At 47.2% G+C, this 27,470-nt stretch overlaps 1 protein-coding gene across 1 annotated transcript in view; it reads right to left on the bottom strand.

The window, feature by feature from the left end:
* Positions 1-2,569: 2,569 nt before the first annotated feature.
* The window catches only part of ABCC1 (ATP-binding cassette, sub-family C (CFTR/MRP), member 1), a 69,935-nt gene continuing 45,034 nt past the window's right edge, over positions 2,570-27,470 (bottom strand). The window contains exons 14-24 of the mRNA XM_008586230.1: positions 26,225-26,433; positions 23,604-23,811; positions 21,192-21,502; positions 15,930-16,129; positions 13,978-14,104; positions 13,319-13,420; positions 10,522-10,668; positions 8,914-9,072; positions 7,991-8,157; positions 6,667-6,861; positions 2,570-4,232 (exon numbers count right to left, since the gene is read on the bottom strand). Of these exons, the coding sequence (XP_008584452.1) occupies positions 4,124-4,232; positions 6,667-6,861; positions 7,991-8,157; positions 8,914-9,072; positions 10,522-10,668; positions 13,319-13,420; positions 13,978-14,104; positions 15,930-16,129; positions 21,192-21,502; positions 23,604-23,811; positions 26,225-26,433 (1,934 nt within the window). The 3' untranslated portion in view covers positions 2,570-4,123. The remainder of the gene's footprint in view (positions 4,233-6,666; positions 6,862-7,990; positions 8,158-8,913; positions 9,073-10,521; positions 10,669-13,318; positions 13,421-13,977; positions 14,105-15,929; positions 16,130-21,191; positions 21,503-23,603; positions 23,812-26,224; positions 26,434-27,470) is intronic.

Below are 27,470 nucleotides of genomic sequence, written 5' to 3'. Positions count from 1 at the left end.
TTTTTTTTGTCTTTTTTCCGTGTCCGGCAACGGATCGCAACCCTCAGTGTTGCCCCCGTACCGGACCGGGGACCGGCAACGGGATCGCAAGCCTCGGTGTTGCTCCCGCGCCTCGCTCAGCCAGTGAGCGGGAACCGGTCTGTATATGGGATCCGAACCCTCGGACGGGAGCACCGCCGCGCTTCCCAAGCGGCGCACTATCCAGTGCGCCACCGGGCCGGCCCGAGAACAGACTCTTGATGTAAGGCAGGTGAGGGGCAGGAGCCAGGAGACCACTGAGGAAGCCCCCGTAGGGACACAAAGAAGAGATGAGGGTGGCCAGGACCAGCGTGGCATTAATGGGGGGAGGAGAAGTGATTAGATTCTGGGGGTTTTACACAGTCAACTGAATTTGCCATAGGACATGATGGAAGGTGTGAGAATGGACAAGAAGCTCAGGCAACACTGGGAAGCATCGGCCGATTCCTTTCTCCTCTCTGGCTCCCAGGAGCCATTCCAATGAGAAGAGCTTTGCAGCCGCTGAGCCAAGGACTGGGCACATAGTAGGTACACAACAAAGCCAATGACCCCCCTTTCTCCTTCCATGGCACTGCAGTACTCCCTGCTGAGGAGTTAATGCCTCACTCTGCCCCCTCTTCATAAAGCAGACTAAACCTGACCCTGGTCCCAGATCCCTCCTGAGCACCCCACCCACCCACAGGGCCACACCAGGTCAAACCTGCTTAGGATCTGACCTGGGATTTTAACACTCAGGGTCAGGTTCTGAGACAGAAACACATTTTATATCTAAAATCAAATCTCCCCACCTGGCAGATCTGAATGCTACTAATTCTAACAGTCATGGCCTCACCGGCTCTTTTGTACAGAGCACCTTCCTGTTCTGGTGGTCACTAATGTAAGCCAATGATTTCAACCGCAACAGCAGTGCTCGAGGGAGAGCTAGCTGGGCTCAAACATTCCACCTACACATGTCCCTGGTGCACAGTTGTAGGGTGTGGCAGAAATAGCGTGTTCCCCAAATGCAGGCATTTCTCACAGCCCAGACTCACCCAATTCAAAGTCAGAGAGCAGAGCTGGCTGGCTAGCTCAGGTGGTTAGAGTGCAGTGTTATAAACACCAAGGTCAAGGGTGCGGATCCCTGTACTAGCCAGCCACCAAAAAAAAAATCAGAAACCAAACACCCCAGTCCCACTGCCTCACTATGCAGAACTCGGAAAGCACATCAATTATGATGGGAGAAATACTTCTCTCCCATGTGTGCCCGTACATTCCCCCACTTCCTCTGTGGTTTGGCTGGTGGCATGTGACTCATTTTGGCCACTGGACTGTAAGTGGAATTGGCTTGCATCACTTCTGGTTTAAGATGCTGAAGAGCCGCTGTGAGTCACTCATTCTCCCTTCTCTTGCTGTGGGGACCTGGAAGCCAGCTCTTGAGAGGCAAAGTCTTGGTCACTGCCTGGAAGGCAGCTACCCTGGAGAGCTGCCTGACCTGCATCCAGAATCATATAAGAAATAAACCCTTGTGTTCATCTCCCAGGGTTTTGCAGCTAATTTGTTACTGCAGCATGCCCTCGTCTATCCCGACTAATACAAAGGAATTTTTCTAGGGTAACTTTGGCCACATGGGATTTCTGCCTTGCCTGTGTCTCAGAACCTGACTTGGGCCACATGTACTTCACACATCACTGCTCAGCTTCATAACATCCCCATGAGGTGGGTATGAATGATCAGCCTCGTTTGACAGGCAAAGCAACTGAGGCACAGAGGCTAAATGACTTGCTCAGGGTACCATGCCCAGCAAATGACAATAGCAGGACTCAAGCCCAGATTTGTGTGACCCTGAAGCCCAGGCTCTGTATGCCTTGCCAGGCTGCCTCCCCACTAAACACCACCTGATTCCTGACTCCTAAATTCCCCATCTTTTTTTTTTTTTTGTCTTTTTTCATGTCCGGCAACGGATCGCAACCCTCAGTGTCACGCCCGTACCGGACCGGGACCGGCAACGGGATCGCAGCCCTCGGTGCCGCGCCCGCACCTCGCTCAGCCAGTGAGCGGGAACCGGTCTGTATGTGGGATCCGAACCCTCGGCAGGAGCGCCACCGCGCTCCCAAGCAGCGCACTGTAGCAGTGCGCCACTGAGCCGGCCCTAAATTCCCCATTTCTGACAACAGCTCTTACTAGAGATGACATACAGCCAACCCTCGGTACTCATGGGAGATTGGTGCCAGGACCCCCAACAGATACCACAATCCACAGATGCTGAAGTCCCTAATGGGCACAGTATTTGCATGTAACCTATGCACATCCCATATACTTTAGATCATCTCTAGTACTTACAATACCTAATACAATGTAAGTGCTATGTAAATAGTTATTGTATTGTTTAGGGAACAATGACAAGAAAGTCTGTACATGTTCAGTACAGACACAGGCCTAATTACATTCTCGATCAGTGGTTGGTTGAACCCGTGGATACAGAGGGCCCACTATATTTGCCAAAGAGAAAGAGAATAGAACAGACAAGAGGATGTCACGTCTCTTCAGTGACGCCCCAAAGAAAACAGAATGGTCATTTAGAAAGAAATAAAATATATTTTTTTTGCTGAAATTATTTGCAAATGTTCACGTTTCCAGTGTAAGGCATTACAAAAAGATCTCCCAGAAAAACTTGGTTTATCCAACGCGAAAGGATGATATAACTTACAAAAAAATAAATATATATTTCCACCTAAAAGAAGAAAGATGCTTCTCTGGGTTTGGAGTCAGCAAGTCTGATCCTCAGGCAGCAGTGAGCTCCCGCTGCTTTCTGGGTCTCACTTCGGTCTCCAACTGAGACATCTCAAGGCCAGGCTTGGAAGTTCGCTGCTTCACCGTTTTCTTCCAGGAACACACAGAGCAACTGTCAAATGCAAGGCCAGCTTTTGGCTATTCCCTGGGAATGCTGCACCTTGGCCCTCCTAAGAAATCGAAGTCCCACAACTGTTTTTCTCCCCGGAGCAGTATTTAAAAAAAAAAAAAAAAATCACTGACATGCGTGAATGGGTTCTTTTCTTGTCCTGGAAGAGAATCGGTATCTATGTCAAGTTCTCTACCAAGCCACCCCTTGGCAGCTAACCAGATGTCAAGGGTGAGAAATTTAAACCTAAACACAAAGAGAAGACTCAAGGGAACTCTTTTTGGTACCAACTGGTGATACTCGGGAGGTACCTCATGCTCCCTACTCTGAATGCTTCATGACCATCAGCAGATGTGCACTGCTTTCAGGTAACAAGAGGAGAAACCTGCCCCGGCAATGGGCAAAAAGAGCCAGGAAAGAAAAGACAAGGGAAAGAGTGGAGTGGGTGGGAGGTGAGCAAAGTTGGCAATGAGAGATGGCCCCAGAATCTGGAGTCCCAGGTCCAGATCACCTGTCCGCCAAGTCCCTTTGATGAGGACAAGGGATGTGGGTGCACAGGGCTGCCTCTGGCCTCTGAAGCAAGTCCCAGTGGAGGCAGCGCTGGGGTGCTGGTTCCCAGCATCTGAGCACCTGGAAGACCAGATGTCGGTAGGAGGATTATCCAGGCCCCTGGAACACTGCCCACAGGTGGTGACAATGATTTTCTCCAGGCCCCTCAACCTCAAGACTGCAGCCTTGCGGACAGGAAGCATTCCGGGTAGAACCAGACAAGGATGTAAAAGATGACAGGAATGGCCTATGGAAAACGGGAGCTTTTCAAAGACTCAGCATCTGCAGACTTTGGAGAGATCTGACACAGTTGGCTGGATTTGGTCACTAGCATATTTGATGAAACCAATTCCTCCAGAAGTCTGACTACCAAAAATTCCTCTGTGGGAAGCACCGGGGGCACAAGTTTGTGTTCCCAGGGGTGCAAGAATGTGTGTCTTGCGGGGACCGGAGGCAAGGGTGTGCATGTTTTGGGTGGGGTGCATCTGTCTCTCTCCTGTTTCTTCACAGCCAATTCCAGGCAGGGGACTAGGTGGGTGGCTGCCACTACGTGTTTTGGTTTTGTGGGGGTTTGTCTTCGTTTTGGAGGGGTTTTTTGGTTTTCAGTATGGGAGGCTTGGTTCTCAAGGATGCTGGCATGTTGGCCTGCAGTTCTGACCAGCTGTGCCAGCTCCAGACTCACACTAAGCCCGCATCTTTGGCCATGCCGTAGAAGAGACCTCTTTGCTGTAGGAGGTCAGAGGGAGCACCGCACTCCCGGATTTCTCCTTTATCCAGGACGATCACCCTGTTGGGGGAGAGGACACAGACCTCGTGAGGGGTGGTAGGAAAGGGGTTGGCACCTCGTGTCCCCAGGATCCGACCCAGGCAAGTCATTGCTTTGAGTCAGGCCCCTAACATCTTCTGCCAGGACTGTTGCAGTAGCCTTCCAACTGCTTGCCCATCCTCAGTCTCTTTCTAGTAAATGTCAAATTCCCATGAAGCTACCTCCTTAACGTCTGCCCCCACATCCACAATGGTGAGCGTAGTAACACCGATGATGACAACAGTATCTACTGTTCACGTCCATTGTCCCATTACACTTGGAGTAAAATAAAAAGATCTTAATACAGTCTACATCAAGGGTCAGCAACCCTTCCCTGGAAAGGGCAGATAGTAAATATTTTCAGTTCTGAGGGCCATATGGTTTCTGTTACAACTACTCATCTCTGCTATATAGCGTGAAAGTAGCCAGAGAAAACAGGAAAATGAACAGACATGGCTATGTGCTAATAAAACTTTATTCATAAAAGCAGGCAGTGGGCCAGATTTGGCCTAGGGGCCATAGATTGCTGATCCCCAGTATACTGGTTCCTACAGGGTCCAACACCGCCTACTTCCGACCTCATTTCTGACCATTCTTCCCTTGGATCTCAAATGTTTCAACACAGCACCTGTCACATAGCAGGTGCTCAATGATCTTTTAAAATTGCCATGTCACTCTCCTGGTTAAAACCTTCCAATGGGGGCTGGCCAGTTAGCTCAGTTGGTTAGAGCATAACACCAAGGTCTAGGGTTTAATGCTTATACTGGCCAGCCACCAAAAAGCAAAACAACAACACACACACTCTTCAATGGCTTCACGGCGCGTTTAGAATAAGTTCCAAACTTCTTAACTGTGGTTACATGGTGCTAAGATTTAGCCCCTGCCAACCTTTCTGGCCTCGTCTAGTACCTTTGTCCCCTCAATTCCAACCTCCAGGCACACTGGCCCCTTGCTAGCCATTGAATTCAGTAAATTTCTTCCCATTTGAGGACCTTTACACTTGGCCATGCCCTCTGCCTAGAATATTCTTCCTTTAGATCAAAGTAGGCAAATTATGGCCCACTGACTGTTTTTTATAAGTTTCATTAGAACATAGCCACGTTCATTCATTTACATATTGTCTATGGCTACCCTGATGCTACAACATCAGAGTAGCTGTAATAGAGACTACATGGCCAGCAAAGCCAAAAATATTCTGGCCCCATACAGGAAAAGGTCCTGGATTCCTGTTCTGGATCTTCCCACAGCCGATTCCTTCTCATCATTCAGGTTTCAGCCCAAATGTCACCTCCTCAGAGAAGCCTTCCGTGACCATCTATGCTAAATTCAAAACCCTCAACACCCTGGTACCAGGTCCACACCATGACTTTCACGGGCCCTAGGCACTGATGCCTGTGGGGTTGCTTTCTCCATACGAGATATTAAAATCTTCTATTTTACAACTGTTGGTACAAAGAAAACCAGAATCTAGGCTGGAGTACATTCATTTTTTCCTTCTGATTTTTAAAAGAACATAAAACATTTCTGCAGGACCCAGGCATGGAGCCTCCAGTGTCCACTGTATACAGTGGCCCTGCCTGGTACTTACTATCCCATCTCCTCGTTCTATTTCCATCCCAGCACTTACCACCCCCTGAAATCACCTGGTTTATTTATTGCCTAGGACTCATCTTACACTGTCGCTGTCCTAGCCCTGGGATCAGCCATTTTTCTAAGGAGGCTGGTTTCTTTTAGTGAGGAATAATATTTAGAGATTTTAGGCTTTTTAAGCTGAGTGGTTCTAGACTACTTTTATATTACATGTTTCTGGTATTTTCTTCTACCATTTTAACTGATATTATTAAAGGACTTTATGCGTACTGATTTTATATAATATAGTTTAACATCATAACTACTCAAGAAGTGTCATTTTACTTAACAGTTATATCTTTTTTTTTTTTTTTCCTTTTTGTCTTTTTTCGTGACCGGCAACGGGATCGCAACCCTCGGTGTTGCACCCGCACCTCGCTCAGCCAGTGAGTGGCCGGTCTGTATGTGGGATCCGAACCCTCGGCGGGAGCGCCACCGTGCTCCCAAGCAGCGCACTGTAGCAGTGCGCCACCGGGCCGGCCCTTATTTTTCTTTTCAATGTCTGTCTCCTTCAATTCAGCTACATGGTCCCTGAGGCAGGCACCTTATCAACAGCACCCTGAGAACTCCTCGGTGCCTGCAACAGTTCTAGGAATACAGGAGATACTCCACGCACATATGCTGACTGGATGAGCCAGGGAAGCCAGAAATACCTGGTACTACCCAGGATCAAGAGAGGGTCCACCAACTAGGGCTGTCACCAAGCCCAAATACAGTGTTGAATGAATGAATCAGTCATTGGGGGGAACCTCTAAGGTCCAGGGGCCTTCTATGCCAGGGGCATCACCTTGTGTAGTCCATGATGGTGTTGAGCCGGTGCGCAATGGTGAGGACAGTACAGTCATCGAACTGAGTCCGGATGGTAGACTGAATGAGGTCGTCTGTTTCCAGGTCCACGGCCGCCGTGGCCTCATCCAACACGAGGATCTTGGTCTTCCGCAGCAGGGCCCGCGCCAGGCACACGAGCTGGCGCTGCCCAACACTTGATCAGGAGAAAAGGACCAGGAGACAGAGAGTCAAACCACCCCTGACCTTGAACCCAGGCCTGAGCCAGGAAAAGGAAAAAGAGACTTTGTGTTGCTTCGATCAAGAGAGCACGTCCACTCCCCACATCTGTGCCTGTGGCAGACATCACTAATCTATCGCAACGTATCTCCTGCTGAGCAAGAAGCAGGCTCAGAATCATCCTCAACATGGGGCTCAGAGGTCATATTCAGAATATGTGTCCAGTTCAGTGGGGGTGGTGTAGCGTATAGCAAAACAGCCCCATATCCACGCATCCCCATCCCACTGCCAGGCCCCTGCAGTTGACTCTGGACTCAGCCATTGCTTTGGTCAATGTGATGCTGGTGAACGTAAGGCCAGTGGAGGTTTGACATGGGACTGCACACTGGAGCTTGCTCACCCTTGTGCCTCTGCCATCACCATGAAATGCCCGGCCTGGTCTGCTGGAGGATGAGGGACACATGGAGCGTACCCTTATTGCCCCAGCTGAGCTGACCCCCAGACACACGAATGAGCCCAGCCAAGATCAGCAGAGCCACCCGATGACCACCCTAGTGTGAGAACAACTGATCACTGCTACACTGTAGAAGATAATGGAGGGTACAGGGTTGGTTGTCATGGCTCCAAATAACCAAACCAGGCACTGACTAATAACACCAGAGCAAAACCCTGGAAGTTCCCCACTGTTCCAGGCATTGACACTTCAGGTGGTGGATCATGGGAAGATCCCAGGGAGAAGGACCAAGGCCGTGGGCACAGTGGATAGGGACTTGGGGAGCTCAGAGCAGTCTGGCAGAGAAGCCTTCTAATGGTTTAACAACTGACAGCCACTCCCATTTAAATACAGCTGGTCTGAGAAAGGAAACCTATTGTCCATACCAGTTATTATACCTCAGGGTAAAAAGAGCCTGGATTGAAACCCACTATTTTACAGACATAGAAACTGAGGCTCCAGGAGGTAAAGGGACAAACACCTTGTCTGTGGCAGAGCCGGCACTCAAATCCAGGTCTGACACAGATGTGAGAGGGCAGAATCTTCAAACACCCCAACCAAGGAGGCACCTCGGAGACCGTGTCCAGTGTCACCCTGCCCACGCCCCACCCACCTCAGGTTCTCTCCGCCTTCCGCGCACTCATGGTTCAGCTTATCGGGAAGGCCTGACACGAAGTCCTTCAGGTGAGCCAGCTCCAGGGACATCCAGATCTCTTCGTCCGAGTACTGGCTGAACGGGTCCAGGTTCATGCGGAGGGAACCCGAAAACAAAACGGGGTCCTGTTCAGAGAGGAGAGAGACGGCATGTGAAGCTCATGTCACCTTGGACATGGGTGGAGCAATGAGGTGGGGCATAAACATCCTCGCCGGAATTGCTGAAGCCAGGGGTGCAGAGTTCCTCAGAATCACTCTTTCTGGAGATGTTAAGAATGAAAAAAATAAGTCTGAAAATCCTGGGTTAAACATAATAAAACGGATTTCTTTTTTTTTGTAGAACCTCCTAGAGCCTTTGATATGCGAACGGATTAGGAACCTTCGAGAAGGGAGACACAGCCTGGGTAGTTCCTAACAGTAAAGTAGTGTAGAGTCCTCCCTGTCCCCCAACTCCAAAAGAGAATCTTGAAAGAAACTTTGGGAAAAATTATACTAAAAGGCAACATATTAAGGAATCTCCACCTATAGGGATGGGTCTAGAAAATTCTTAATTTCTTGCCCAGTTCTTGAAAGGGTTAGAGATTCTCAGCCCGACTCCGCTAGCCAGCAGAGAGAGGTGGTGTCTTAGTGGACTGTGTTAGATGCTCAGGAAACTGCCTCTTGGGTGGCAGGAGTGAGGGACTGACACCCTCTTAATTCCCACATTGTTATTTTTATCTAAGAGGAGATTCAAGGGAGAAGCAGCAGCATAACTTCAATAATATTAACAATAATAATAAAGTAGGAACAAACTTACATTTGTCCTGAAAATACCCCTATCCCACTTTCAGTGCAGCTGTAGGACCTGCCAGCCCCCTCAGCCCCGGCCCTGCCCGGACCCACCTGGGGGATGATGGTGATCTTGAAGCGGAGGTTGTGCAGGCCAATCTTGGCAATGTTGACGTCGTCGATAATGATCTCTCCTTCGGCAGACTCATTGATCCGAAACAAGCCTAGGGTCAGGGATGACTTCCCGGCTCCCGTCCTCCCCACAATGCCAACCTGTGGGACACGGCAATGTTGACGTCGTCGATAATGATCTCTCCTTCGGCAGACTCATTGATCCGAAACAAGCCCAGGGTCAGGGATGACTTCCCGGCTCCCGTCCTCCCCACAATGCCAACCTGTGGGACACAAAGGGCCCAGAGTGAGGTGGGAAAGCTGGTATCCAGGGATGGCCCTCATTTCAGGTGTCTGCCCCAGAGCAGTTCAGTCATCTGGCCGACCCAACTCCCTCCACAGCCCTCTCTGTCACCTGCTTCCCAGAGACACTCCTTTAGGGGCTGTTTTGGCCAGAGGTCAAGAAGGACTCTCTTCTCTTTGCCAGGCTCCCCAAGGAATTAATAGCTCTTTGTATAAGTTACTAGAGATCTCCAACGAGACAGGCAACAGGCAGAAGGAATTTTCAATAAAGCTCTATTATTTTGAGCTCAAGAGGATATTAAGTCATCACCGTATTTCCCCATGTTGTCACATTGCTTTTCACTCCTCTGATGGTGAGTTCCCACCCTGAGCTGTTGGAATATCTCGAAGATTCGCAGATCCCCGGGCACGCCTTTTGATATGACCTGGTCTCTACTCATCCCCCTTGAGGGAACCAGGCTCCCTGGTTAATGGCCAATGACTGACGTTCCTGACCTCCAGTTATAACTGTCTCCCTCCCATCTGGGCTCCTGAGAGATGGGCTCTACCCTCTGACAGGGATGTCACAGAGCAGCAGGCATGCGAACATCCTCATGATATAACATAAGCCAAAAAGACTCCACAAGAACATCGCACCCCCATCCCCACCCCATTCTTCCCTTGTTGTAAGTTAGAGAAATTATCTTGTGGGAATGGAACATTCTGGGCCTTCTGGAAGGGACAATTTAACAAGTCTGAACATTGAGATGAAAGAAGCATTGTCCCCTGGCAAATGGCCAGGAAGACTCTTGGTCTGATTCCTGAGGAAGGTCAAAGGGTTTCAGGGCAAGGGCATCTTCCAGGAACAGCTTCTTATTCTAAAAGATCGCTAACTTGAACATTTTCAAGAGGCCAAGCAGACAGATGAACGAGGTGGGGAAGGACCAGGGTGAACAGGGAGGCTCACGTCTTGTCTACAGAGAGCCGGGCAGGGAGAGTGGGCCCAGTGTTGCTAGAGATTCTGACCTTTCATGAAAAGCAGAGAATGGATTTTTATGTAAAATGATCCAGATTTTTTAGTATTTGCAACTTATTCAGATTTTTTTCAAAACATGTCAGTGGGCCACACTTGGTCTTTGGGCTGCCAGTTTGCAACCCTGCTGGACACTCTCTGAACAGCATTTGCTTCCACAAGCCCCTCCAAAAAACCACTCAACCACACGGGATGGTGCTGTGACCAGCTGGGGGAATGACACTGCTGGATTCACCTGCCTGGTGGCAGCCTGGGCCTGACTGTGAATGGTGGGGGGAAAGAAGATGTGCACCCACCTTTTCTCCTCCATCGATGGTGATGTTGATGTGCTTGAGAACCAAGTCCAGGTCATCTCGGTAACGCAGGCTGTAGTCCCGGAATTCCACTCGGCCCACCTGGGGCCAGTTGCTGGGCGGAGCTGTCTCCTGGATTTGCCAGGGAGCCTTTGATCACAGCGGTGGGAGTGGGGGGAGAGGAGAGTAAGGAATCCGAATCCATCCCATGTACCACGGATCTACCTGTACTGGCCTCTGAGACCCCTCCAACCTCACCTCCCTCCCTCCCTCTGGTCGCCACACTGGCCTCCTGGCTGTTGCTTGAACACACCCACGTGCCTTGCTTCCAGGTCTTTGCATTTGCAGTTTTCTCTACTTGGAGTTTGGATCCATCTCTTGCCAAGAGATTGACTGATTGATTGATTTTTGGCAGCTGGCCGGTACAGGGATCTGAACCCTTAACCTTGGTGTTATAACACTTCACTCTAACCAACCTCTGCCTGAAATTCTCCTCCCCAAACTACCCACTCAGCCTGCTCACATCCTGCAGCCTGCAGATCAATTTGGATGGCCCTCCTACCCTGTGTCCTTCTAACACCTTCCCAACTTCATTCTCCTTCGAGAACTGGCTGCCTGCTTGCATTTAAGACTTATGTATCGGTTTATCCTATCGCCCACACCCACTGGACTGTCCACTCTGTGAGGACAGGTTCTTTAACTGTTCACTGCTGTGTCCCAGGGCTCAGTGCACACAGCAGGTGCTCAATAAATACTTCAGGACTGAATCAGTGCAATGAGTGGTCTTCTCTGGACAGACACAGAGTAAAGGTGAGCTACCCTGGCTGCCTTCGAGGTCTGGAGGGCAATGATAAAAGCAGCAGCAAGAACTGAGGCTCCCACGTGTCAGGCACCGTGCCAATGACTATCACTTGGCTCATGTAGTCCTCCCAGCGCTCCAGGAGGGGGGTCCTGTCATTACCCCCAGATTACACACGAAGAAACTGAGACACAAAGAGGGTAAGTAACTTGTCCAGGGTCACAAGGGAAGAAGATGAATCAAGGGGACAGCAAAAGAGAACTTTTACTGTTTTTCCTCCATAAACTTCTTTTATTATTATTTACAACAAGCATATCTCCATTTTATCATTTATGTATATAATAAAGGGGAGACTCTGTAAAAACAGAGGGGACTGGAGAGAATGCGGTTGAACTTTCTAACTACATATAATAAATACTGTTATTTTTACAACATTTTATACAAATCATTCAATTGAACTGCATGCTTTAAATGGGTGAATTGCACATGAATTACCTCACTAAAGTTGTTATTCTAAGTTGGGTGGGAAACTCCCCATGTAGTGCACCCATGTCTCCACAGGGGGGCACTCACACCTTCTGAACAATGCTCAACAATGACGAGACCTGGTCAGAATATTAAAGGACTGGGCATAAGTCATCGCCGTGAATCCCTCAGGACAGACCGCAACCAAGGCCTTGGTTTCATTTCCAATGGGCAACTTCTTGGGAGGGAGTACAACACAATGTCACAGTCTCAAATCCTGGGTGCACCATTTACCAGCCCATGTGACCTTGGCCAAGTAACTTAACCCCTGTCTCACTTTTCTCACCTGTAAAATGGAGATAATAATAGCCTCTACTAGTAAGGCTGGGTAAAAATCAAATGAATTATGCTAGACAAAATGTTTAGGACAAGGCCTGACACACCACAAGGACATGCTATGTGTCCCTGTTATTATTACTACTGGTGGTATCACCAGGCATTAGTGACTGTCATTACCACCTCTACTGCTGCTGTTGGTGGTGGTGTTCCAGGCATAATGAGGCAGTTATTAGGGGCAACGTGGCACTGAAGTCTGGAGACTTGGGTCCTAGTCCCAGCTATTCTACTGAGCCACATGTGACCTTGGGGTCAGCCATCGTCCCTCCCTACGATCCCTTTTTCTCCATCTATAAAATGGAGACTTGGGTTAAATAACTGCAAATTTTCCTAAACTTTGGTTAATTCTTTACATCATGATTTCTGCAATATCCACGTACTAATTCACTTATTTTAACGTTTAACCAACTCATTTGTACTTTATTTTCCAACTTCTTTAAGAGGAAAATTTATATAAAATCACAAATTATTTTCCATAACAGAAGACTTGGGTCCTAGTCCCAGCTATTCTACTGAGCCACATGTGACCTTGGGGTCAGCCATCGTCCCTCCCTACGATCCCTTTTTCTCCATCTATAAAATGGAGACTTGGGTTAAATAACTGCAAATTTTCCTAAACTTTGGTTAATTCTTTACATCATGATTTCTGCAATATCCACGTACTAATTCACTTATTTTAACGTTTAACCAACTCATTTGTACTTTATTTTCCAACTTCTTTAAGAGGAAAATTTATATAAAATCACAAATTATTTTCCATAACAGAAGCTTTCCATAAAAACAAATAACAGATTTAAAAAAAATTTTTTTTTTTTTTTTTTTTTTAACACAGAGCCTGTTGAAGGCTGCTGTCTGTTGAAGGGAGATCATCTCAACTAGTAAGGTGTTAAAGACCTATTAGCACCAAACTAAGACTTTCTCTGTGATCTCATCAAAAGGCATAAAAGAGAAATAAAAGGGAAGAACTGCCAACTATTTTCTTGCCCCAAAACCAGGTAGTTCTAAGTAGGTACAGCAGCAAAGAGGCTGGACAAGCGTAAGATGGACTCTACCTGGTGGGATATCCAACTTACCCTCCCGCTCAGAGGCAGAAGATATACAAGACATGGCTCAGAGGTCAGGCAGGGGCCCTTGCTTTACCTCCTTCTCTGTTTCCGAATACTCCTTGAGTCTTTCTACGGCCACAACGTTGGTCTCCAACTCCGACGACATCCGAACCAGCCAGTTCAAGTATGTGGTGACCTGCAGATGAAAGAGTCATGTGGAGTTTCTAGGGGGATCACCCATTATTTTATTTTCATGATGTAATTCTGAATTATGAAATCTTTCAGATAAGAAAGATACAGAATTTACCAACCCCACATACAGTCATCACTCAGACCTGCCACACTGCTTCTCTCAAGCACATTTTCCAAATAACCCATGGGCCACACAAATAATCAGAAAGGAAATGAGAAAAGATTTTAAACTGGATAATACAAAAACACAATGTATCAAAATTCATGAGATACATCTAAAGCAAGTGTTTAGAGGCAAATTTATAGTCTTAAAAGTATTTCCCTTGTAGCAGGAGCATGTTCTTGGGCCACCAAGGAGTCTCCTTGACTGACAGTGAATGCTGGCCACCTGTCAAACTCCTCTCCTGCTCCAGCCAGGCATCTGTCCCTGCTCCACAAGCTCCACTCGGCTCTCTTCCCCTCCCCCACTCCCACAGGAATCCAAAGCAAAGGCCTGGGATGTGACAACCAGCTCCCCCATTAGGAGACTTTAACAAGCCAGCCAAGAGCATCCCCACTTACCTGCAGGGAGTAAGACACCGAGAGGCCCACCAAGCCCGCGCTAAGGTTGTGCCGGGAGATCACCGCAAACAGAGCAGCAAACAAGACGATGCAGTTGCCGACGTACTCCAGCCGCACAGCCAGCCACCTGCACCAAAACACACGGGAGGGCAGACAGACAGACACATGCAGAGTCAGTTTCTCAAAGACCTGGTTTCCAGTTCAAGGGGGCAGGGGGGACCCTTTTTCTAATTGCAATAACTCCCTAGTAGTTCCAGAGAGACACCTGCTCGGCACTGTTCGTTTAAAACACAGGGGTAAGGTGGGCCAAGGGACACAATGTCAGTAACTCTTCATGAATCCAGCAAGCCCAGGGACAAAGACAGAGTTCTCTAGAAGCGAGCTGCCCAGGAATCTGAAGTTTTGTTTTTTTTTTTTTTTTTGTCTTTTGTCTTTTTTTCCGTGTCCGGCAACGGATCGCAACCCTCAGTGTTGCCCTCGTACCGGACCGGGGACCGGCAACGGGATCGCAAGCCTCGGCGTTGCTCCCGCGCCTCGCTCAGCCAGTGAGCGGGAGCCAGTCTGTATGTGGGATCCGAACCCTCGGACGGGAGCGCCGCCGCGCTTCCCAAGCGGCGCACTATCCAGTGCGCCACCGGGCCGGCCCATGAAGCTTGCCTTTTTAAGAACCAACTTTTTCTCACTCAAGCCTTTAAAACAGACACACATACGCATTTTTAAAAAAGATGTCCTGGAAATCCTTAAGAACTAAGAAGTCATCAACTGTAAGGGCACTGCTGTTTTAAAATAAGTCTCTTATTGGCGAGCTGGCCAGTTAGCTCAGTTCGTTAGAGCATAGTGTTATAACACCAAGGTCAAGGGTTCAGATCCCCATACCGGCCAGCCACCAAAATAAATAAATAAATAAATAAATAAAACCAAATAAGTCTCTTGGCAAGAGATGGATCCAAAGGACACATGAAAACCATCATTTTTAATGTCCCTGTAACATTCCTGGGCCAGGACTCATCCTAATTTCAGAAAGGTTAAAATGTATTACTTTACCTTTTAAAATATAAACAGATCTTTTATTTGTTTGAAGCTAACTTTTCTAAGATATCATGCAGCACTAGGAATATTATTGTAGTGTTTTGAAATATAAGCCATTCTAGGGGGATGGTACTGTCGAGCTTTTGCCACTACAGCCCTAATGTCCATGTGACTGATCTCCATGTCGTGTGAAATACTCCACAGACAGAGCTGGATTTTAACAAACTCCCTAAAAATTCTGCAAGGGATGTCAAGGTCCCAGTAACCCACGGTCTCCCCACTCAGCCTTACACTGGGGGATTATTCTGTGTATGATGATTATGGGTCACTTCCAGGGAGGACACTGTTACCTGCCTCCCCTGTATCCCACTTTTCAAGAAAGTCTATCAGGATGCAATGGGTAAGAAGGATGTTATTTTAGGGATAAAGCAGATACTTCTCTAAATTCAGCAAATAATTAGCGAACTTCTGCACCTTTCTTTGATTGATGCTATTCATTTCAGATCCACAAAATAGCGATTTGGTGGTTCAGCTTCTGACGCACCTTACACGGGTGTGCATGATCTCCTCTCAGTCAAGAACTGTGGAACATAAATACTCAGTAGCACCTTCTGCCTGTCACTAATGATCTTGTGTCACCAGGACCACAGTTAAAGGACAGTGCTTGCAGGGTTTGCTGACTCTAGAAGAACTCTGTCCCTGCACTTACATGCTCCCAGAGTGCCGCATGCTTCCGGTGTTCCTGTCTGCTTTTGATGGTTAGTCTGTCCCCTCCTCTCACCAAGTCTGTCCACTCTTTCTGCAAGGGCCTGAGTTTGGCTAGACACCCTCCTCCAGGAAGAAGACACATAGAGGAAATCGAGGCAAAGGGACAAGGCACTACGAAGGCTTCCTCGCCCCCTCCCGCAGCCTGGCATGCCCACCTGTTGGCCACGATGCTGGGGTAATAGGCCTTCTGGTTCTCATCCACTTTCAGGTCACTCTCGTGGATGAAACGCTCCTGCTCTTCAAAGGCACGGATGACGCTGACCCCCAGTAAGGTCTCGTTGAAGTGGGAGTAAACCGGGGAGCGGCTGACCGACTCAAGGCGCTTCAGCTGCCGGGAGGAGGCCACATAGAACCTCTGGGGTGGGAGGAGAGAATAGATGTGGGAGGGAGAGTTGGTGAAGGTCCCCTCATGCCATTCTCCCGGGGCTGTGCTGGAGAAAAGTCTGGACGTAACCTGTACCTCCAAGCAGGCAAAATGTTGGGGCTGGGCTGCTCTTAACAGGTGTTCCCGCCCACATGGAGAACTGCAGACACAGTGCCACCACCACCAATGACAGCGGCGATAACAGTAATAACAGCTAGCACTTACTAGCCTGCTGTCCCAGGCACTGTTCAAGTACTGTTCAAGTCAAAACGTACATCAGCTGATTCAGTCCTCACAAAAACCTACATGGTGCTCATTCCTCTTTTATGATGGATAAACTCAGGCACCAAGAGGCTGGTTAGCCCCCTCCCCAAGGTCGCATGGCTAGGAAGTGCAGAGCTGGGATTCAAACCCTGCTAGTCTGGCTGCAAGTGCTAACTGCTATACTGTCCTGCCTCTCTGAAGCCCTTAACCTCCAGCGTTTTCTGGACCCAACAGTGTGGTTTTAGGCACAGGTTTTGAGGTCAACCAGGCCTCAGTTCAAATCCCGACTACTACTGATTAACAATATAAACACTGCCATGTTACTTTATTTCGCTGAGCCTCAGCTTCCTCATCTGTAAAATGGGAACAACAAGGCTTGCTTCACAGGATCGTTGGGAGGATGACATGTAAGAATCACACACTCTTACATGTAACATATCACATTTTTGCACACAAACACACATCTCATCTATCATATATACATACAGAATGTCACTAAGCACAGTGCGTGGCAATATTAGGTTGAACCAGAAGACATGGCTGTTTGTGTAGGTAGCAAATGAATGAATATCAGCAATTTCACATGGTTCGACCTAAGGGTAAGTACTCAATTAGATGGTGGCTATTGCTATCATTAAGTGAGAGAATTCTGACCATTTATCACACCCCTCGGCAGTGACTGTACCCACACAATGGCCAGTGCCAGCACACTCACCCAAGCTGACATACCCATGAGGATAAAGTGGCCTCCTGCTGCTCTCAGGGGTCACAGTTCTTAGGGGCCAACCACACCCGCTAGCATGACTCATCCTGCGTTCACCACCATCCCTGTCTGGCCCAGGCTGTTCCTCATCACCCTGCAGATGTTAGCGCAAATGTCACTTTCTGGGGGGAGGGGGGCCTCCTGTCCCCTGGGAGCCATCTCCTGGGTAATGATGACACTACATTGAGAGGGCAAAGACCACATTTGCTATGCTCCTGTCCTAACCTGGCATTCAGCCAGTGCCAGGCACAGAGCCTTACTGGAGATGGAAAAAGGGCCTGTTACCCTCTGGAAGATCCGAGGAGCCAGGTAAGACACTGGACTGGTGGTTTGAGGACACTTGTGCCCTCTTGGCCTCGGTTTCCTCATCTATCCAAATGTAACTATTGAGACCAGGGTTCCCTGTTCCAAAGGTGCTAATGTGATAACTTACATGCAACTGCTTTATCAATAGCAGAGCCGGACAGGTACACAAAGGGTTGTGAGGGACATGGCCTTCCTGCCTCCTGCCCCAGCTGGGTGCCCTGGGCCACTTCAGGCAGTCCTTCCCTGGGGGCCACCGAATACAATGGTGGCATTTATGAGGCCTCTGTGACCAGCAGCTTCTTTCTAGGTGGTCACAGGGATGGTAATTTGAAGCTGTGGGGGCAGCCCCTTGGGGGCCCAGGACCTCTGTAAGCTAACCTAGGGACCATGCAAACCCAGGCCTCGGGAGGGTCTCCGGACAGCTGTCCTGCCAATTCCCGGAACATGGATCAGATGTCTTTGCTCCTCCAGCAGTTCCCACTGAAATCCAGACCTCTGGCCCTGCATGATCTGTCCCCACCTCACCCTCGAACCCCCCCTTCTCTAAACCAGTTTCCTTCTCAATTCAGATGCAAATAGTTCCAAAGTGTTTTACATGCTCAATTACTCCATGTATCACTTCCCCAACTCTTATTTGCTAGAAAAATCCAACCCGAGATGAATTTTTGTTCAGAAATGATCTGATGTTCTAAAAATTATTCGCTTCTCTTTTTCTCTCTAGTCCAGCAGCACAAACTACCTCCTGGACTTGGCTTACTCTTCCAGAGAGCGAGGCGGTGTCTGACGCTCCTGATTAAACAGCCGCTGGACAAGCACCTGCCTTGTGCCAGGTAATAGGCTGACAGCTCAGGCACTAAGACACGTGGCCAAGAGGTTTTCACAGATGTCAAAGCCCATAAAGCAGAAAGGCCATATTCCAGTAACATGGAAACTCCAACAGGATCCTGCATCATCATCTTATCTCTTACATGACCTTTTTTTAAAAAGAACTTACTTTTAAAATTAAGACAGTAATGTATATCGATCAAAAAAATTTTGGAATATATAGATGGGAAGATTAAATAAAAATGACAAATCCATTATCCTGAGAGAAGCGCTATTCCAATTTCAGCACATCACTTTTAGATTTTTTTTTTTTACCAAAAAAGCGCATCAGTGTGCATGTATGCATGCCTATATATACATATACCTAAAAGCTGCTTTTTGTGATATACATACACTGTAAATTACGCTAAATCTTTAGTGTATGCAGCTTGATGAATTTTTACATTTATCTACACCTGTATAACCACAACCTCATTAAAATATAGAACATTTCCAGCACCTGAGAAAATTCCCTTGTATCTCTTCAGTCAGTAATCTTTGTCCCCCAAGGAATAGCTACTGTTGTGACTTCTATCACCATAGGTTCATTTTACATGTTCTTAAACTTCATAGAAATGACATCTCACAGTATGTATTCTTTCGTGTCTGGCTTCTTTTGATCATAATCACATCTGTGAGACTCATCCATGCTCTTGTGTGTATTAATAGTTCATTGCTTTTTATTACTGAATCATTTCCACTGTACGAGGGTACTTTAAAAAGTTCTTGGGAAAATAGAAGATACTATGAATTTTCCCACGAACTTTTTGAAGTACCCTTGTATAACTACACTACAATGTCATTCTCCTGCTAATGGACAACTGAGTGGTTTCTAGTTTTGGGTGACTATAAATCAAGATGCTAAGTGCATTCTAGCATTGCTTGTTTTCTCTCATTGCTTTTGCACATATACTTAGGAGTGAGACTGCTGATTTATAGGGTAGGTATATATTTAGCTAAAAGCCATTTAAAAAAAAAAAAAAAAAACCATAACCCCAACCCTTAGAAAGGCAATGTTTTCATTTTTGCCTCCCTTTCCTGCCCTGCCCACACACATCATGCATTTCTTTTTAGTTATAACGACAGTGTGCATAAAACTTGATCCTTTGCTAAATTCACTTCCTTTGTTGTTTAAAAATAAAATAACTGGTGTTGCAACAACGGTGTTTTCCTAACTGTCCCTGTTAAGAGCTACACAAACGTTCCATCATGGAATAGCTCCATGGTGTACCCAAGATCCTGCTATTGGCAGATACCTGAGCTGCCTCAAAAACTGCATTTGGCCAGTTTTGCTCTCTTAGATTGGGTCCTACAGGAAAATCTGTAGTCAGGGTATGAACACAGATCACATTTTTGGTAAATGCCGTTGGATGATTCTCCAAAAAAAAAAAGTTTGCACCAATTTCAGCAGGATACAATGAGGCCCCAAGAACTGGACCTATACTCTCTGATTCCATCTTTGTTCAAGTTCACTAATCACGGGGCCACAGCATGGTGGGCTCTGGGGGCTGGCTGACTGGACCAGAGCCTCCTGGACCCCACCAGAAGAGCCGCAACAGTGTGGTCTGAGGTCTGGTGCACTTCGTGGTTTCTTACTTTTATTTAGCATTGCAGTCGGAACACTCCCATCTAAACAACCAATTACTACTAGTAATTATGCTTCAGTTAATTCTTCAAAAAAGGCTCGAGCTTTGGAATCAAACAGACTTGGGTTCACACTCTCAGCTCTGCCACTTGGGCAAGATGCTTCCCTTCTCTGAGCCTCAAGTACTCATCTGTCAAACGGAAACACTGTATCTATATATCTATATCACAATTACCTAAGAAACTGCATGTGTTCAAAGAACATATGATAACAGTTTCTACAGAAGGGATGTGGTAGAGACTACAATTGCCTAACCAATATCCCCTTAAGAAACTTCTGGTTGGGAACTGCAACCTGCCCAACTAAAAACTATACTTCCCAGCCTCCCTTGCAAATAAAAGAGGTCACATGACTAAGTTCTAGACAATAGATGTTCTCGATCTTGTTTTCTGAAATGCAGATGTGATGGCTGGTGCTCTAGCAGCTATATCGGACCATGAGACCAACTTAAAAATGGAAGGCCTGGGGCTGGCCCGGTGGCGCACTGCGCTAGTGCGCTGCTTGGGAAGCGCGGAGGCGCTCCCGCTGAGGGTTCGGATCCCACATACAGACCGGTTCCCGCTCACTGGCTGAGCGAGGCGCGGGGGCAACACCGAGGGTTGCGATCCCGTTGCCGGTCCCGGTCCGGTACGGGGGCGACACTGAGGGTTGCAATCCGTTGCCGGACAAAAAAAAAAAAAAAAAAAAAAAAAAAAAAGGAAGGCTTGTGCAAAGATAGTAAAACAAAACAAAACAAAAAAAGAAGGAATCTGGGATATTAAAGTCATTGAGTTACCATACCAGCTCTGAATGCCTACATCTAAATTTACACTATAAGAAAACAAACAAACAAACAAACAAAACACATCCGTTTAAGTTCCTATTATTTACATTTCCATTATCTACAGGAGGCTTAGGAACTAAAGAATTTATACTCAAAAAAATTTCAATAACAAATAGTCTTTATAGCTATAGGTTTTGTTTCCTTTTCTAATTTACAGCTAGAAATAAATAAAAACAAAATAAAACTTATTAGAAAAAAGTACATTTTGTTACTGCAAGCTAAAAACAATCAATTTAGGTATTTAAAATGGACAAAAACAAATCTAAACCTCCTCAAATCCTCAACAGCTCCACACTGGGGAAATGATGAGATGAAATGAGCTCTTAGGTGACAACGGAGCACAAGACGTAGCAGGGCTCATCCCGGACACCAGGACCCCACCTCTCACCTGGACGAAGAAGTAGATGAGGCCCAGGGGCGGGATGATGACCGCGGCAATGGGCGTGGCCAGCAGGATGATGATGCAGGCACCAATGACGTTGAACAGGGAGCCCATGAACATCTTGATGACCTGTGGGATCATTGAGTCCACCGTGTCCAGCTCCTTGGAGAAGCGGTTCACCAGGTTCCCGCTGGGGGTCCGCTCAAAGAAGCTCATGGGTGACCGCAAGACACTGTGCAGCAGGTCCAGGTGCAGACGGCGGGAAGCGAAGATTCCCCCGATGGACACGGCCATAGAGTAGCCAAACACGGTGACACCTACAAACACTCTGGAGTTAAACTCCACAGTGGGGAGAGGGGCCCAGGGGGGTCGGGCGCTACAGGGAGGAGTGGCCATGTGGACAGGCAGGCCTGGACTCCCAACTTCTAATAACAATGGTGTTATTATTTATTAACCACTTACCATTTGCTAAGCAGTATGCTAGGGTTTTATATGCATCTAGTTTTCATGACGACCCTGAATAAGTTCTAATCACTACCTATTTTACAGATGAGAAAACTGAAGCCCAGAGAGGTGAATTCCTTTGCCTACAATATACGCAGCTCATCAGAAGCAGAGCTGGGGTTCTAATCCAGGCAGCCTGCTCCAGAGTCAAGCTCGTCGTCCACATGCTATACTCCTCTAGGCCAGCGCTATCCCACAGAACTTTCTACAATGATGGAAATGGTCTTTATCTGTGCGATACTGGAGCCACTAGCCACTACTGGCTATTGAGCGCTTGAAATGGGGCCAGTCTAACTGAATAACTGATTGTTAAATTTTATTTAATTTTAATGAATTGAAATTCAATAGCCACCTGTGGACAGCACAGCTCTAGAACAGACATTGCTGCTGTGTGAGGCCAGGTAAGCACCACGCCCTCTTTGTTCTCTACCTTCCCTCAATTATATTCTGGAGGCCACAGTCATTTGTCCCATTGGCAGGGGGAGGAGAGGTTAGAAATTGAGAAACTCAAGAAATACATGTCTGCTCTTCTGACGGTTTTTTTCAAGGCCATCTCCTCGAGATCAAGACACAGTTATGGCTCCTCTGAACAACCCACAGTAGGGCACTGTTCTTTCCAGAGTGGCAAAATTTCATAGGGATGGAGAGGCTTTTATCTTGGTTTCTTTGATCAGGAAGAAACCTAAAAGGCGGGGGCTAAAACAACAGGCTCTGGAGCCAACACTGCCAAATCCTGTCTCCGCCACTTACCAGCTGTGGGACCTTCCACAAGGTCCGACCTCTCTGCACCTCAGTTTCTTCATCTGTAAAATGGGGACTATGCTACTTACCTTGGAGCACTGACAAATATAAATTCCCTATCTGGCAATGTGCCAGGCATACAGGAAGTGCTTGAACATGTCAGGCATTTATACTTATTGTATACACATATAAATCAGATGTTGAATATATGTGTGTATGTATATACAGTTTTTATGAGCACACAAACACACAGCTCATACTACACAGCACAGCAGTTAATAGCCAGGGCTCCTGTGTGAGATTGCTTCATTCAATTCCAGCTCCTCCATGTATTTGCTGTGTGACTTTGGGCAACCTACTTAACCTCTCTGTGCTTCCATTTCCGCATCTCTAAAACAGGGAAAATATTAGCTCCTGCCTCATGGGATTGCTGCAAGGATAAAATAAGTAAAACCACGTAAAAGTGTTTAGAACAGAGCCAGGCACCCAGTACACACTATAAACATCAGCTGTTATTATTAATGCTATTGTATTTGGGGACCTCCATGGGACCACAAAGAAGGGTATATAGCAGGGTTTCTCAATGTTGTTACTACTGACAAGAGGTGGGATAATTCTATGGAGCTGGATAATTCTCTTTTTTGGGGGGGTCGCGTGGAGCTGTTCTGTGTATTGTGGGATGTTTAGGAACATCCCTGGCCTCCAATAAAGTTGTGACAATCAAAAGTATTTCCAGATACTATCGAATGTCTCCTGGGGGGGAGGGGGGAGGCAACACTGTCCATAGTTGAGAACCACTAGTATTAACTAATTTCCACCCTCACAGAGCAGGTCCACAAATGAGACTTCACAGAAGCCCCTTCACCCTGACAGAGCAACAAGGGACACAGGGGTCCTCCCAACTCACAATGCTCCCAGTCGCCTCTGTTCTCAGCTTTTCTCGTCTATAAAATAGGCACACTGGCACTCTCCTCCCTTCTATCTCCTAGAGCCGTATGAAACAAAGCATTCAAGAAACACTCATCCTGCAAATATCAGCGTCTACCAGGTGATAGGTACTGTTCTTCTGGGTTTGACTTGGTTTGCGGATTCACAAAACCCTGAAAACTTGGGGGCCCAATTCTATAATCACAGGTGCCAAAATCAGGTGGGGTGGGAGGTGGTGGCACGCACCTTGCGAAATGCCCAGGGCCCCATAGACGCTCAGCCGGACTTTAGTGTGCTCCTGGGTCCCATTGACAATGGGGTCATCAGTCCAGAGACTGAGCCAATAGTTAGAAGCCAGGGAGGCCACGTTGTTACACAAGAAAAGGAAGATGCTCAGAAAGGAGATGAAAAGTCCAATTGCCTTCATGTAGTTCCAGTACACGGAGAGCTTGACCTGGAGACCAAGGGAGAGAAAACATCTCGTAAAACACACCCCGCCCCAGCCACACAAGGTCAGGGAGCTCCACAGCACCCACACAGTCCAGCCCGCCTACCTTTGCTCACACCAGTAACATCCTTCGCATTAGTTATTCCACAAAGAAAGCCAGCAGCAAACAAAGCCAAAGTCTCTGCCTTCATGGAGCTTCCAGATGCGCCTCGAGAGAGGCCTTCATCAAATCATCATCCAGACAAATACACAATTACAGAGAAGGACCGTAAATGGTACCTAATCCTATGAGAGTATAAAACTGGGCATGCTGACCTAACCCAGGGTGGAGAGGTATCAGAGGTGGCTTTCCCTGAAGAAATGACATTAAAGAGTTTAACCAGCTGAAAACGGAAAAAAGGCACTCCAGGTGGAAGAGCCAGCATGTGTAAAGGCCCTGGGGTAGGAGGGAACGCAGCACGTTTGGTGAAATCAAAGGAAGTGGGTGGGGGGAGTGAGGGAACACGGGGCAGCAAGGAACAGGACAAGGCGGGAGAAGCAGGTAGCGGCCAGACCACATGGGGCCCGGGAGATCCTGCTCATAATTCCCACCATTACTCCAGGACTGACAGCAAGCCATCAATGAGTGTTTTTGTTTTCTTCTTCTTCCAAGCTCAAAGAATGAGTATCAATGAGTTTTAAGCAAATGGGAGGATGTGACCTGTTGCCTAGCAACTAAGACCAAGGTCACCTCCAACCCCACAACTGTCCCTCACTTCCACCATTCCATGTGCTCTGAAAGCAGAAGCTTCCCACGGCTTGGTGCTTGCCCAGCTCCACGAGGCGAAGCAGGGGGAGGGTTCTTTCATTCCTATATTCCCTGAGGAGCCCAACATGGGGCCAAACAAATACCTGTGGCCTCCTGATGCCAGAGACAGGAGACCCGCTTTAGGCCAGCACCCCGCCCAATCTGCCTGGCTTAGTTTCAACAAACTCCAGGTATCTGTCCCTATGTGTGTGTTCATTGTCATTTCAAGTTTTCATGCTGAATTCTGGCTCAAGAAAATCATCTGACTCTACAATCTAGCAGAAAGATGAAAGATCATGTGATTGCTTCCTTTTGATTTTTTCCAAGTCTCTGATCTTGAAATTGAAATAGGGTATGGGGGTAGGGGGGTGTCAGAATTAAGAACATGTTTATTTCACCATTTGGCCCCACCATGTAGCCGAGCTCGAGCTGCCTGAGGTCCCTGGAATCAGCCTGCAGGGCCGGGGGACCTGTTCCTCATGAGCACTGAATGTGGTAGGCACAGGGGTCAAAAATGACTGGGTGTGTTGAGCCCAGCTCCACTCTTGGTGTGACTTTGGCAAGTTATAAGCAACAAGCCTCAGTGTTCCTCACATATAAAATCGGGATCATACTGGGACCCATGTCCTCTGGTTGATATGGAGATTAAATGAGAATTAAGTGGTCCTGGCATCTCTGGCTCCTCCTGCCCAAGTCCTTGACTCGGGGTCATCTCTCTGGCACCCTGGAGGGTCAGTAAGAGCAGAGGGAGAGGAGACACTACATCTGCACCTCTGCCACCATCCACGGCCCCAGGTGTGATGCCAGGGAGGGAAGAAGCCGGGAACAGAGAGTCCTGAGAGGCTCTTGATATGTCTGGGCAGATCTTAGAGAAAGTGCCCCAACCTCCCCTATTGGGGTACCAATAAGATTTCTTTTATCTGTGTACTTATTTTTTACTTATTTTAAAACCTCCATTCTTCTTTTCTTTAACATAACCATATATATTTTTAAAAACAAACTTTGGATCATTACCATAAATGGAAAATTACTGGCACTTACCCCAAAATAGATGATCTTTAAAAAAACAAACAAACAAAAACACCAAGAGCTTGAAACCTGCTCTCCTCATTATGGAGAGAGGCTGGCTATTCTTAGGTTTTACAGGCTAGCATCCAACTGAGACTTTCTCACTAATGTAATCATAAGGACTAAAAGAGAAGTGAGAAAACATTTCTCTATACCATTTAATGTTCTTTAGTGCTGCCTCTGTGCACAACTTGAAACCATGTCATGCACAACTTAAGCCCAGGCTGTGGGAAGCCCTGATTTAAAGCATCCAGGTCACCTACAGCTAGTGAGAGGCCCTGAGTTGCTCAAAAGCAAGGTGGCAGTCAGTACAGCAGAGACTACAAGTGCCAACCTTGGAGTACAACTGCCAGGGTTTAAATCCCAGCTCTGCCACTCACGAGCTGCAACCCCAGGTAAATCATGGAGCCTCTCTGGCCTTAGTTTCTGGTACTGTAAATAGTACTTTACAGGCTGGTTCTGAGATGCATGAGTTAATATATACAAAGCTCTCTGCACAGCGCCCAGCACACAGTGAGTGCTCTGTAAACTCCGGCCATCATCATTTAGAGAGCCAGACCTCACCTGTCCTGTCTGAGCCTTGTCTGCTTCCATCAGCTTCCAGGTCTCCTCCTTGGCCCCAGCTTTCTGCAGCTCGGCGGTGCTATTGTGGTGCCTGCTAACATCCTCGCTGTAGGAGGAGGAGCTGCTGAGCTGTCTGGGAAAGAAGAGCATGGGGGTGTCAACAAAATGAAAGCCTTGGGCAGGGTTGGCAGGCCCCACAGCTGGAGCTGCTCATGTGGGTCTGAGCCGTGGCTATAATCAAGGTGGTGTTCCCACGTGCATACACACCCCGTGTTGTCCCTCAGGGTTACACGTCCCCAGTGTTACAAGTCCCCAGGGTTACATTCCCCAGGGCTACAAGTCCCCAGGCAGGGATGAGGGCTGTGGGCAAAACAATCTATGACAATCTGTGATGGTCTGAATAAAGCTGGTGGCCACCAACAGGCAAAAAATGCTCTCTGAATAACGTCTGCATAAAGCAAAAGGTCTCCCGTGGGGGACCTGGGGCAAGATACCCCCATCTCTGGCCACATCTGTAAAATCAGAAGATTAAACTAGTTTGGAACTTTTTTCCCCCCAGTTCATTTTATTTTGGGATCTTTTTCATGTTTGAAAGACCATCTGAAACCAGCACTCTATTTTATCTTTCTTTGGTTGGTTTTATTTATTTAATTTGTGAGGTCAATTCTAATTTTTTTTGGTAATGTTACTTGCATGTAATTTCAAATGTAGAGAAAAGGTGCAAGAATAGTGTAAAAGACGGTCTATCCTTTATCCAGATTCACCAGTTCCTATTTTGTCTCATTTGCTCTATCATTCTGTTTATATATGTATAAATTACATGCATGACGTATACAAAGTATACTGTCTGTCTGAATCTTTTGCCATTTAATTTTTGATGTTAAAATATTTTAAACAGAAAAGTACCAAATATATAAAACAGACACGTTACCCACCATCCACAAGTAACAAATGGTAACATTTGGTCCTATATGCTTTAACTCTCTTTTTTGGGGGGAAAAAAACGCCAGTTCATTTGACAAGCACTAATGACACAGACAAAATTAAACATGAAAAATATTTTTCTCTCCCATCCCTTTTTTCCTCTCCCTCTAACCCCCCAAGGTAACTACAGTTCTCAAATCGGGGTGCTCCCCATCTGTCCACATTTTTTGTCCTTTATTACCAAGGAGTATGTCCATAAGGATACATGTATTTAATTTTTAGGCTAAGAACTTTTTGAACTTTTCCTTTTGGTTAAAACCTT

The sequence above is a fragment of the Galeopterus variegatus genome, unplaced genomic scaffold, assembly GCF_000696425.1.
Source record: "Galeopterus variegatus unplaced genomic scaffold, G_variegatus-3.0.2 Scaffold3892, whole genome shotgun sequence".
NCBI lineage: Eukaryota > Metazoa > Chordata > Mammalia > Dermoptera > Cynocephalidae > Galeopterus > Galeopterus variegatus.
The sequence above is the reverse complement of the archived record's forward strand: the minus strand, read 5'-3'. Positions and strand labels throughout refer to the sequence as shown.